The 14195-nt window shown below is 43.3% G+C and overlaps 1 protein-coding gene across 5 annotated transcripts in view; it reads left to right on the top strand.

Annotated features, from left to right (window-relative positions):
- The window catches only part of gpam (glycerol-3-phosphate acyltransferase, mitochondrial), an 80870-nt gene that overhangs the window by 28978 nt on the left and 37697 nt on the right, over nucleotides 1–14195 (top strand). For all 5 annotated transcript variants that reach the window (XM_038822166.1, XM_038822165.1, XM_038822164.1 and 2 more), the window contains exons 2-5: nucleotides 4133–4254; nucleotides 8202–8324; nucleotides 11674–11747; nucleotides 13891–14004. In XM_038822166.1, the coding sequence (XP_038678094.1) occupies nucleotides 4153–4254; nucleotides 8202–8324; nucleotides 11674–11747; nucleotides 13891–14004 (413 nt within the window). In that variant the 5' untranslated portion in view covers nucleotides 4133–4152. The remainder of the gene's footprint in view (nucleotides 1–4132; nucleotides 4255–8201; nucleotides 8325–11673; nucleotides 11748–13890; nucleotides 14005–14195) is intronic.

Here is a 14195-nt window from a genome sequence, read left to right as displayed (position 1 = left end):
TGGGCATAATTCTAGCTCCAATGGTATGATTCACGCAGCACATATTTTAATAAGAGTCTCACAGTGAGTCCAAGGTTCAGAGAAAGTAACTTGGACTGTAGCGAGTCTTTCAAAATGTAACTCTATTTTGCGAGATTGTGTAAGCATTGTTGTTACAAGACCTTTTGCTAAATATGTTTTAATTTACAGTATTTCCAAATTGGGCAGAAGGAGTTTTAACTTGAAATGTTTGTTCTCTAGAAGATATTAACTTCTTGGTGGGGTAAGTTTCACAGTTGTCTGCAGAAACAGGCTCCAGAGGTTGGGCACTGAGTATCGACCAGTTTGACGCCATTGGATAGCAATCAAGACAAAATCCAGGCTGTTTTATTTCCCTGCTTCTCAGCCCAGACTTTTGGCACAGTTGCTTAAACGGTTGAATTTTTCGGTGCATTAGAAACCGTAACTCACAATGCCGATGGATTAATGTTAAAAGCAACACTTGCCCTTGCACACTTTGCTTATTAGTTCAGCAGAATGTTAGTACTGGTTCGTGTTCAACCAAAATAAGATTTGCATAGACTCTGTTGGCCTATTTTGCAATGCGATTTGTGCTCAAACTTGTAGGTTGGCTCCATTCCAGGATCTAGGCACAAAGTAGGTTGAAGCTGTATTAAACATTGTGTAACTGGAGGGCCATCATTCAGATGAGGAATTAAACTGAACTCTTCACAGTTTAATAGTCAAGAATAGTAGCTCAATAGTCCCATGGCACTATTTGAAACCCTGGCCAACAATTTTCCATCATCTAACATCCCCAAAACGATCAACAAGCATTCATCACCTTTTGTTATTTGTTGGACTTTGCTGTGCACAAGTTGTTTGCTACATTTGCCTACATGTCAGCAGCGACTGCCTTTCAAGAGTAATTCATTGGCTCAGGCTGTGCGATGCTTTGGGATAGCTGAAGACATGATAAATTCTCTGTGCAGTTCTTTGTTACTTCTTCCCTCACTCTGTCAGTGTTTTGATTTGCGTTATGGTTCCATGGATTGGTACCAGTCCTCTGATACCTCACTTATAATATTAGTTCACAAATAAAGCTTGGCAGTTAGGCTATTTGACCAAAGATAGCACCACCTTGTGTATCTTCTCCTATTGTCCATACTGCTACGACACCCTGGGCTAGTGCACAGTCAATTCTAGCTCCACTGGACCCTGAGTCACAATGCAGGTGAAATTAGATTTTATTTGAAATACCGAGGTTATTTGGTTGAACCCAATAAACTGCAGACCAGGTTTGTAACTTTAACACAAGTAATCTTTTGTTATGTGCAGTATTATAAGTAAACGGACAGAAAATATAACTGACTATCTATTACCCCTTTCTTAACCCGGCCACCGTTCTAATTTTCCCTACAATCTACACACACAAAAAACAGAGGGGAAAGGGTGGTAGATCTTTGATGCACTGGGATGACTTCCAGTCAATGTCTTTCTGAAGTTCAGGCTTTTGTTTTGATACTTTTTCCTTCTAGGCTTGAGATGGTTTTCTCTGGCAAGTATGTCAACTTTCTCTGCAGACTCAGCATCATTTCAGGTTTAAAACAAAGGATGTACCAGGCACACTCTGCTTTCAGAGCAATAGAGCAGATCTTTTACTTCAACAAGCAGGAGGAAGAGTTCCTTTAACTTCTGTCCAGTTCTCTTAGACAGCATCATGCAGGAACTAATCACTGACTGTTGTCAGACAGAACACTGTCCCTGGTCAACCCACCAGTTGCCAGTTAACCAATCGAACCAACATCCCCCAAAGCTGGTTCCTAAGATCTGCCTCGGTGCCAAAGTGTCTGGCTTTTCTTTTCCAAAATATAAAACCTGGGAACACAAATGTCCTGGCAAGCAGGCTGCTTCAACTTTGAATCTTATGCTGAAAGGCACATCCCGATTATGACCAAAACAATTAAATAGAAGAAATGGGAACAAAGGAAATAAACAGGAAGAACTCTTACAATACCTACTTTTTTCAGTATTGTACTAAAGTACCACCGGACTGAGTAATGTCCTCCAGTCTCTGGAGAGGCGCTCAAACCTTCTATCTTAGAGATGAGAGTGCTACCACTGAGCCAGTGCTCACAGGTTTTTATCAATAACTAAGAAATCAATTGTGTATCATGTCGAGTAGAAGTGGATTCAGTTTAATGCCTGATCTGAAAAACATCATCCCTGACAACACAGCACTCCCGTAGCACTGCATTGAAGATTCAGCCTAATTTGTTTGCATCTCTGCTTGATGCTGAGCTGTATGGACCAGGATGATCTTGAATCTCACCTTGGCCAAAAAAATTACAAGATACTGGCACCCTAGCTGAGATCAATAAGTACAGACCAAGAGTTGGACTGGGAGCTTCCTGCTTATATTGTTCATCTACAACTTGCATTAAACATTGGTGAAGCCCCTTCATTAAAAACAAATTAAATTCCAAGTAACATTTAGTAAGTTTGTAGTTGGCATGAATGTTGAATTGATAGCCGTCAGGCTCACAAACAAGACATTGGTTTAATTGTAGTGGACTGTAACAGGGCTCAATGGTTAGTTCAGGTACTTTGGATAAATCTCTAGAAGAGTGTGAGCTCATTGCATTTGTTGAATACTTAAGACAATGTTCTCAATCCAACAAGATAATTTTGTCTTTTTTATTGATGAAGATCTGTTTTTCTCTCCCCAAAGGGACACAAAGCTGCGACACCTTTAACTTTTACCTCACAAATTGCTTTACATATTACCTGAAAATTGCTTTGCCAGTATTGATGGGCAAAGTTTACTGGGTTATAAAGAGTCAAATCCTTAACAATGGAAGTGAACTTTCAATTGATCAGAAATCTCTGATTAAGTGAACCATACTTAATGATTACACAGTGCACTGTAGCAACTAGTCCAGTTTATGCAGTGCCTGTATGTAAGATTGCAATCCAACACCACAATGAGTTTACAATGATCCTTTGATTGAATAATGTACAGTTCTAACAGGAAAGGTCACAAAGTCTGTCCTTCATGCCTTCCATGTGGTCAGTGTATTTTAATTCATACAATTGTGCCAAATCTCTGCTCACTGTGTACAGTGAACTTGCATTGTTTGATTTCTTGTAACTTCTTATCTGATGCTTGCTATTATAGCTCTCTCGCTAACAGAGCTAGCGGATAGAATACATTACTAAAGCAGTCCTTGAAATACCATACTTTGCCCAGTACAGTGCATTCTCCTTTATGTCCTTTTCCTCATGAAAGAAAAGGAACTGCTATAGAAAACCCCTTGCTCAGGATGTTGTAAATTGCATTACAGCTAACTAAATGATTCTAAAATGCAGTTGCTATTGTAGTATAGGCGATCTGACAATCAATTTATGCAGAGCATGGTCCCACAGCGTTCGTTTTTTAAAAAAATTGCGAGTACCCAATTATTATTTTTTCCAACTAAGGACAGGCGCCGGAATGTGGCGACTAGGGGCTTTTCACAGTAACTTCATTGAAGCCTACTCGTGACAATAAGCGATTTTCATTTAGCGTTGTCAATCCACCTAACCTGCACATCTTTGGGTTGTGGGGGTGAAACCCATGCAGCCATGGGGAGAATGTGCAAACTCCACACAAACAGTGAACTAGGCCGGGATCTGAACCCGGATCCTCAGCGCCGCAGTCCCAGTGCAAACCACTGCGCCGCATGCTGCCCCGTCCCACAGCAGTCGGGAGCCTCGCTATTAGATAATCTGTTTTAACATTGTTGGCTGCGGTATAAATATTGATCAGGGCACCATGTAGCACTTCTTCACTCTTTGAAAAATGCCATAGGATCTTATGCATCCTGTTAAGAGAGCATTCGGGCCTCAGTTTAACCTTTCATCCTCCCAAGTGTACAGCACTCCTTCAGTATTACCCTAAAATGCCAGCCTCAGTGATGTGCTCAGGTCTCTGAAGTGGAACCTTCTGTCTCAGAGGTGACAATGTTACCACTGAGCCAAGACTAACAGGTTTATCAGTAACCAAGGAAAGAGTTTGTAAGAATACATGCAAGTTAAATATTTCCCGTACAATTTTTCATGCCTTTTATATTGAAGATAAACATTGTTTTGAAATTTGCATCTTCATTTACAGTATTCGAGTGGGTAAGCGACATGGCTGAGTCGGTGCTGATTTCTTCTGTGATGGACGCTGCCTGTTTGCCAAACATAAGAGTACAGAGCGGCAACAAAATGAAGAATTCCAACGATGAGCAGGTAAGCAAGCATCAATTCAAAGGAGAGAAAAAAACTGCAAATTATCTGTTTCTGCACTAATGCGTATAAGTTGTAAAATATGTCAGAATTTCAATGTAGCACAAGATTTTTACTATGGGGTCCCCCAGAAAGATAAATATTACAAATTCCACTGCAATGATTTATTTCTCACTCTTCCCAAAATGATTGAAATCTAGAATATATTTTCATTTAATCATAAATTTGGTAATGAGTTCTGTAAAGCCCTTGCATCTCAACTCTTGGTTCAGTATAAATGGGAAGAAAACCCATTTTACAGGAAGGAATGTACTGTTTGTTTCAAATGCTCCTCCAGAAATTACTTTAAAATACATTTAATTAGTACTCCTTGACATTTGTCAGAAATGTGAGTTTTCAGGTGTTCTTCCCTTCAGGCTACCCCTGGTGGTTAAGGGTTCCATTTGCCCAGTAATCATTCCATTGATTACTTCGGGAGGTTGCATTTTTTATATCAGCTGGGCATTTCTAACTAGTATGATTCCCCAGACAGGGCAGGCCCAGCTGAGCTTCTGAAGTCACATGGCCCCATTACAATAGATCTCCTTGATGCATCCATAACATCAGCATAACATCAGCAGAGTGGCGTAGAGGTAATTAGGTGCAACAAAATTGGTTTCAGTGGTTATAAAACTTGGATCATTTTTCTAAATATACACATGCAAATAGCCACCAGGGGAATAACTTGAATAAAAATGTACTTCCCTTAACTTTCTCTTTAAGCAAATTTAGAGGGTGTTGTTAAGAACCTGCGAGAGTGTCTCTCTTGGGGGATAACTTGAAACATTGGTTCTTAGTGGTATATATTTGTTTGGAATAATATGATGAAAAACGTACAACCCAGTGAGAACCAGTCCAGTTGTAGTGTAAACAATTGATAAAGAATATTTATTAAAGTAAAAGAAAAGAAATGACAAAACACTAATACACTGCAACAGTGTTTTTCAAAGTGCGGAGGGGAGGGGGTGTCAGAAGTGTCGCGGAGTTGAGGGTCGTGGTGTTCCCAATTGATCGAATTGCTTCTTGCCTCGCGCATCAGCCGCCTGCATCATTGAGACCGAGAATTGCTGCATAATCAGCAGTGCAGGCTCTGACCATGAGTGGCAATAGTGAGCAGGTCAGCGTGTCCTGCTCGTTCACTTGGCGCCAAGTACCCTGTAGATACGTGTTTTTGGTGCAAATTCACTTGGAGGCCAGCATCTTTCACTTTCGAGCAAGGCAAGAGAACTGCGAAAATGGATTGTTTGGTTACAAGTAAGAAATGGCCAGAGAAACAAATAGGCGGTGTAGCTACTAGCCAGGATCTCACATTGGAACCTGCTGGGGAGAGCTGCCAAGAAGAGTCAGGACAGGACAGAGCAGTGGTAGCTTTGTACAGAGCTCCAGGGTCTCTGGTGAACATTCTACAAAGAAGAAACTCAATCTGGAACAAAGCAGTATATAGATGATTTTCTTAAAGTATGATCCTGTTAATTGTGCTAATGCAAAACAGGATGCAAAGACCAATAGTGTTTTATATGCAGGGAAGTACTGTTGAATAAGAGTTTGAAACCCTCAACTGCAAAGGCATCTGGAGACTAAGCATGGCGAGCTGGGCAATAAACCTCTTAAAGTTTTGTCAAAGAATGTAGTGAGAACTGAAATCACCAGCTGAAGTCTATTTAACACTGAATGGCTAAGCAAAATTAATCTCTTACATTACAATTACCGCATGGTTAAAATGAAATGCCCCATGCTGTTGCAGAAGGATTAATTCTCCCTGCAGCATGAGACATGGTTCTCATGGTCCTAGTTGAGAGGTCAGCTAAAAGTCTGAAATGCGCCCGCTTAGTGATAACATAATGCTTCACTGAATTTATGATATTGCTTGAGAATTTAGAAGTACAGCTTATTTCTCATTTAAAATTAGCACAGGAGTTCTCAATAGAACTGGATGAAAGTACAGGGGCGCGATTCTCCCAAAACGGGATTCTCCCAAAACAGTGCGCCCCTTCCCGACCGGGAACCGATTCTGGTCCCCGGTCGGGGCTAGCAGCCCGACGCCGTAGGCTCCGGCATGCCGGGCTTAACGAATATCGTTAAGCCCGCTTGCCGGAGTTAGCGCCGGCTGACACGTCATATGACGTCAGCCGCGCATGCGCGGATTGGAAGACTCCAACCCGCGCATGCGCAGATGACGTCATCGCGTATTTGCGCGAAACCCGCGCATGCGCGGGCCGGGTTGCCCCTCAGCCGCCCCGCGAATGGATACTGCGGGGCGGCGGAAGGAGAAAGAGTGCGCGGGCATCGGGCCCGCTGCCCGCGATCGGTGCCCACCGATCGCGGGCCCATGGCACCCTTGGCACGGCCGTGGTACTGCCGTGCCAATCGGTGCCATGGTTATGAAAAGCGAGTTTGTGACGCCGTTTTTACGAACGGCCAGACCAGGTGTGTTTGCCGTTCGTAAAAACGGCGTAAAGGGCTGGGACTTCGGCCCATCGAACAGCTGTGAATCGCTGCCGGCCGTAAAAAAACGGCGGCAGCGATTCGGGTCGGGAGTTGGGCGGGGGGGGGGTGGGGGAGAATAGCGGGAGGGCGGGAAAAATGTCGGGAAGGCCCTCCCGCTATTCTCCGACCCGTCATGGGGGTCGGAGAATTTCGCCCCAGATGTTTCGGATTGTGGAACCTTGCTAGTTTACGTCAGGTATGTTTGGCATAATGAACTTGTTGAGGATTTGCTGTTCTTCCTGACATTACCAACCAGTGTGACTGGCGCACAGATCTTTGAAGCGTTGAATAGTTGTGTGGTTGGAAACCATGGGCTTGATTGCAGTCATTGCCGAGAAATGAGAAGCGATAGAGCAGCCAACATGACTGAGAAAAGAACGGAGTTAGAATAAGGATCAAGGAGGCAACAGGTAACGACATGTTTTTGGAATTATTGTTGAGTTAACCATGAAGCATTTGCATCAGAAGGAATTCCATCCGATCTTGAAATGGTGTTGAAAGGAATTGTGGAAGTCGGAAATTTCATTAGGTGCAGCACACTCGATGCTAGACTTTCCAAGGTTCTGATCTGATATAGGTGCCGAGCACACATTTATTGTTGAATGCAGAAGTACATTGGCTGTCAACGGGTTGAGTGCTTGGCAGAGTTTACAAACTGAGGTATGAAATCTATGCTTTCTTCCTTGAGAAATCGTCCACTCTGGCTGATTCGTTTGGTGATGAAAGTTGGGTGCTAATTCTGTCTTACCCTGCAGACATCTTTTCAATTCTAAACAAACTGAACCTCAAATTGCAAGGAAAGGATGATGATTGCTTTCGGCACTGTGAAGAAATAGTTTTAGTAACTGCACAGGTAAAATCCAGCTAAAGGTTACCACACAATACCGCTTAAGTGACCAAATCCAGGAAAACATCTCTTCCTTGTTCACCAAAGTCATGGAACTACATCTTTTAGAGGAGAATACTTGCAGTCTGCTGCGGCTCTAAATATTAGATGGAACAGGCCTCCGAATCAAAGATGGAACTAGCCTGTCTGACTGTTGGATGGCGAACTAGCCTCCTTCCCCAATGAGGATGCCAGCAGTCATACTGTCTCTTCGATATTCCACCCTGTGGATTTGGCTATCTACATCTCTTAATTTCCTTGCCGTTTAAAGTTAACATTTGTATAGCACCACTGACCTCGAATAAACAATGTCTCTCTAGACGGCTACTAATCTTTTTACTGGGCAAATCGCATCTCATTATTCCTCACGGTGCCTGCTAGTCTTGTTATTTGTGTGTTAACCTTGTTACTTTCCCAAATTCCTAAATGTGTTTAGAAATTTTGCCGTGCTTAAGCCCTATAGGCTTTTTAATTTCAGTTGTATTCTTCATCCAGACTCCCCTTCATGCCCCTTCTATTCTGTTGTAATATTTTACAGGTAGAGTACAGCCCTAGTTCTGCTGTGCTTCGATCTGCAGCTGCTACTGGAAAAGAGTCACTTCTGAGCAGAAAGCGACCATTTGTTGGACGATGCTGCCACGTGTGTTCTCCAATAAGCAGGGTAATTGTACCTACTCATTAAGCATAAAGCATTGATAAAAAAATACCTTTTAACCATTATTCTCGATCATGTGCAAATTGTTTAACACTTGGATGGTTAATATGGTGTGTGTTTGGCCCGATCATTTAATTAAGGCATGTAAATGATGTAATAACGAGTCACCCGACCTAAGCAAGAGAATTTTCTTTTGACGACTGAGGCAGAACTGATCCTTTAAATTTATTGATCTCAAAGGTTGTAATCTCTGCATTATTCCCGGTGCCACATGCTAGTGAGTATAGGAGGCTTTTTTAAATTAGGGAGCGGTATTCCCAAGGGGGAACATGGGAGTTAAAGCATAAATCAGTCTGATCCCTCTTGCACATTTCTTAGAGGCTGAATCTCAGAAGCCGAAGAACAATATTTCTCCTGCCTTGTGAAAGTAGTCTATGGAACAGAGAGAATCAGAATAAGAATGCTGAAAATTACACGGTAGTACAGGAAGAATTATTTGACATAAAGTGTGTGTTCTTTTAATTGAGAAAGTTAGGAGAAGGCCATGGCCATAGGTTAGAATATAAACCAGGCTAAGAGTCAAGAGAGAAGGGAAGATAAATTGAGAAATACCAGTTAGAACATGTAGAGCAGACTGATGCATAGAAAAGTTAGTGCTACATTGCTAAATTTTTACAGAATCATAGAATGGTTATAGCACAGAATGAAGCCATGTGAAACCTTGACTTATTTCTGGTATGAGAAGTTATAAAGCAGGTTCATTGGGAAGGCAGGGAGAGAATATGAGCGCAATCAGGGATGAGAGGGGAAGTTGAAATCACCGACTATTATTGCCCTATTATTTTTATACTTCTCTGAGATTTGCCTACTTATCTGCTCTTCTGTCTCCCTAAACTAGCGTACACTCCCAGAAAAGTGATTGCCCCCTTTTTCTTTACAGACCCAGGGATCCAGGAAACTAAAGCCCTCCCTCCTGCACCATCTCTTCAGCCACCTATTCATCTGCTCCGTCCTCCTATACTCACTAGCATGTGGCACCGGGAATAATGCAGAGATTACAACCTTTGAGATCCTGCTTTTCAATCTACTACTTAGCTCCCTAAATTCTTGTTGCGAAATCTCAATCCTCTTTCCACCTATGCCATTGGTACCATCGTGGGCAGCACGGTAGCATAGTGGTTAGCACGGTGGCTTCACAGCTTCACGGTCCCAGGTTCGATTCCCGGCTCGGGTCACTGTGCGGAGTCTGCACGTTCTCCCGTGTCTGCATGGGTTTCCTCCGGGTGCTCCGGTTTCCTCCCACAGTCCAAAGATGTGCAGGTTAGGTGGATTGGCCGTGCTAAATTGCCCCATAATGTCCAAAAAAAATGTTAAGTGGGGGTTACTGGGTTATGGGGATAGGGTAGATGTGTGGGCTTCAGTAGGGTGCTCTTTGTAAGGGCCGATGCAGACTCGATGGGCTCAATGGCCTCCTGCACTGTAAATTCTATAAATTCTATGACCATGTGACGCACAGCCTCTGACTGCTCCTCTTCCCAAGTTCAGTGACGTCCTTGATTCTGGTAGCAGGGAGGCTACCCTCGAGTCATGTCTGCGCCTGCATAAACGCCTGCCTGCACCCCTCACTATCACGTCTTCTATCACTATTGCTTTTCCCCTCTTACTCTCCCCCCCCCCCCCCCCCCCCCCCCCCCCCCCACCCCACCACCACCTGCCTGCCTGCCCCCCTCCTTCTGGCTGATGGTCACCCATTCCCTCTCTGACTGCACTTACGGACTGCAGGATGACCACATTTTAAAATTGTGTTATTGGTGAACCTCTCAGCAACTGTGCCTACAGCCGGTCCTCAAGCTGGTCAAACCGGTGGTACTTCTGCACATGTGGCACATGTGGTCATCCAGACTGCAAGGAGGGTCTAAGAATCCGGCAGGCCGTACGAATCACTGAACTTAGTTCCCCAGTCATCTTTTAGCTTAAAGGATTCTTACCTTCAATTTATGCCAAATAGAACCCATAGTGTCTCCACAGTGCAGGAGGCCAATCAGCCCATTGAGTCTACACTGCTGTCCGAAAGAGCACTCTACCAAGGCCCACTCCCCCGCCCTATCCCCATAACAATGCGCATTGATTACAGTCAGTCCACCTAACCTGTACATCTTTCAAAAAGTTTTTTTGAAGAAGCTAGAACTCTTACCTTTCCTTTAATTTTAAAGTTGATAAATCAACTTGCCCACTACCGACCTGTCAGCTGTCTCCATTGTACTGACGTCGCGTTTCAAATCCAGTTTGCTGTGATGTCACGCTTGGTTTTTTTTTCCCCCACTGTTTCCTCCCAGCAGCTGAAGTACTCCACAAATGACTAGCCCTCTTCTGTCGCAAGACAGGACCACTTTCTGAACATGGAACAGTTAGAAAGCAAAGGAGCACCTCTTCCCCTCTGCACTAAATGCCCACTTTGCTCCAAAGTCCTAGGTATACTCCCTGATCTTGTGTATAAGAGCGTTCTCCAGATTTTGTGCTTGCCAATGTAAGTCATTTCTGAGTTAATGGATGGAACGGTTTCCACATTGTGCAAGCTGTGACAGTGTGGAGCCCTCGGAGTTCAGGCGCATTCTAGGTTAAATACAGAATAAAACATGGCTTCAACTACCCATTTGTTTCCTTGTAAATTTATTTTCTCTCTTTCTCTCCTGAAGGCATTTACTCCTTGCTGTGGTATGGATCCAAGTGCTCTGGGAACTCTGCCCTAATGCCCATTATTCGTATCTAAGCCTTCATAGACTTAGCAGGCTGGTCAGTCAGTGTCATAGTTCTCTTTTTGCTTGATGCCCACACAATTGCAGTCGCTTTTGATGAATATCCGTGGGAAGCCTGGCTTATTTTCATTTCCATCACCCAGGGGAACCAACATCATTATAGTGTCCCGAGCACCATCCTGACTGAAATCGGGTAATTCATCACAGATCAGAAATAAAAATCTTCCTGGTTATGATTGACAGTGTGCCCTCTTTATTGTATACACCAGCTATTTGTCTCTCTCTGATTGAGATTGCTAATTTATTACCAAATTATGGAAAGTTTGAGAATGACCGAGCTCATTTTGCTTGGAACCCTTGCTTCGAAGCCAGGAGAGAGGAGATGTTTGTATCGTGTAAGTGTCTGGATTCCAACCCACCTCAGAGTCGAAAGGGTACTACGCTTTAGCCAATCTGATCAATGTGTTTTAACTCACTATTCTGAATCTTAATTTGCAGTCTCAATAATAAGTTGAAAGAGGTTGTGATTGAACAATTTGCCCAATTGTTTGAAAACAGTGCGAGAATGTGACTGAGGTGTTTTGTTCTTTGCCACCCAGGATAAACTTTTCAATGCCAGCATCCCTTCCCAGGGCTTACGGAACGTGATCTATATTAATGAAACCCACACCAGGTATGATCTGAATCTGTGATCTGGAAATTAACCAGGTTGATACTGGATGATTTTTTGTCTATTTAATTAATATTATCTATATGACGTATTGATCCAATGTTATATAATTTGGGAGAAATCTGAATTGATTTGACACCTTTGCATTTAACCTTTGGTTAAGTTTTCCCAGGCTAGTTTTAATGTGCCTCGTTCCATTCTTAATTGGCGGCTTCTGAGACTGCTTCTTTGCAGGTTGTGTGAACATAGCCAGTTTCACCCACAATCTTTTTAAGAGTGTGTTGAGATACCACATGTGCCTTGGGTATAATTGTGGAGCATTGAGTTGAGGAAAAGAGCACAATCTCCTTCACAGTGAAAAAACAAATGGCTAACTTGAAGGAGATTTCATGCTTTATTGGCAGTGAAGAAAAAATGTACACTGTGCCCATCAGTAGTTCAGAGTATTGCTAAATGTTTGGCTGACTTCATATTTTAAATCTGAAGTGACAACATAATTGAACTCCGTGATGAGCATCGCATTAAGCTTGCTCGAGCTGATCAGCAGGTCCCAACTTGTTTGTTGGAAAAATGAGATACATTGAGTTCTTCTACTGCCGAATCTTTCACCTGGCTGGTTCAGTTGTCTAAAATTTTAAAAGGAAATGCGGGCTAATTCATGATGGTAATCGGTTTGGCAGGGATAAACTGTACTAAATTTGTACTGTTGCAGATGAGTAGCATGGTGGGTTTGCACCTACGATTGCCAGAACATCTCTGCCTCTGAAGGTGGCATCAATTGGGAGGCCAGGCATTTTCTTCTAGGTCAGCCACGTTAGATGGAATCAAAAGCCAGTCTGGTTATTCTCAAGTATTTCCTAATAGTCCGTTGGGAATAACGTTATCAAAGGTTTGAATACAGGTTGTCTGCGCCCTCATTCTCTTGATTGGGAAATGGTGTGTGGCGCTGTGGGATCTAAAGGGAGAAGCCAATCAACTAATAATAGGGAAAAAAATAACCTGAATTGTAGCAGTCAGCTGTCGTATATTCGTTGTCAATTACTCTTGAGCGTTTAACAATGCGTAGGATGGAAAATATATATATTTTTTTAAATTGTGGTTCAGCAGCATTTTCATGACTGAAAATTGCCTAGGTGTGTCCTAGACACAAGAAACAGGACAAATTCAAGCAGGCCAATTATTGCCCCATCAGTCTACTGTCGATCATCAGTAAAGTGATGAAAGGAGTCATCAACAGTGCTATGAAGTGACACTTGCTTAGCAATAACCTGCTCACTGAAGCTCAGTTTGGGTTCCGCCAGGGTCACTCAGCTGCTGACGTCATTACAGCCTTGGTTCAAACATGAACAACAGAGCTGAATTCCAGAGGTGAGGTGAGAGTGACTGCCCTTAACATCAAGGCAGCATTTGACCGGTTATGGCATCAAGAAGCCCGAGCAAAGCTGGAGTCAGTGGGAATTGGGGAAACCCTCTGCTGGTAGTCGAGTCATACCTGGCAGAAAGGAAGATGGTTGTGATGATTGGAGGTCAATAATCTCAGCTCGAAGACATCACTGCAGGAATTTCTCAGGATGACGTCCTCGGCCCAACCATCTTCAGCTGCTTCATCGATCACTTTCCTGCCATCATAATGTCAGAAGTGGGGATGTTTGCTGATGATTGCATAATGTTCAACACCGCTGGCTTTGAAAGCAGACCAAGGCAGGCCAGCAGCACGGTTCGATTCCCGTAATAGCCTTCCCGAACAGGCGCCGGAATGTGGCGACTAGGGGCTTTTCAGAGTAACTTAATTGAAGCCTACTCGTGACAATAAGCGATTTTCATTTCATTTTCATTTCATTCACGACTCCTCAGATACTGAAATAGCCTCCTTGTCAAATGCAGCAAGGGACCATAGCCAAGCTTGGACTGACAAGTGGCAAGTAACATTTTGCAACGGGGTAGGCAATAGCCATCTCCAACAAGAGAGGAAAAAGATTTTTCCTTTTGTTAAAATCAGTTTTGAAGTTGAATTCTGATGAGGCGAGCCAGCAGAAAGGCTCTATGTTGAAAGTGAATAGTGAGCTCACTGTAAGCTCAAGTATACGTTACATTGGGGAGACGCTGAAATTGCTCATATTTACCATGTCCTTTTTTGGTGATTTAGGTACCGTGGTTGGCTGGCACGTCGCCTCTGCTATGTCTTGTTTGTTCAGGAAAGAGATGTGCATCGTGATATGTTTCCAAGGAACGTGATTGAGAACGTTTTAAACAATAACAGGTATGGAAGGCTTCGCGTTGGCATTCGAAAACTTTACAAAGTCAGGGGATAGCATTGCACGTTGACTTACCAACTGTTTAACCTGGGGCAGCACGGTAGCATTGTGGATAGCACAATTGCTTCACAGCTCCAGGGTCCCAGGTTCGATTCTGGCTTGGGTCAATGTCTGTGCGGAGTCTGCACATCCTCCC

This window comes from Scyliorhinus canicula, chromosome 16, assembly GCF_902713615.1.
Source record: "Scyliorhinus canicula chromosome 16, sScyCan1.1, whole genome shotgun sequence".
Classification (NCBI taxonomy): domain Eukaryota; kingdom Metazoa; phylum Chordata; class Chondrichthyes; order Carcharhiniformes; family Scyliorhinidae; genus Scyliorhinus; species Scyliorhinus canicula.
This window is presented reverse-complemented; position numbering and strand designations above follow the sequence as displayed.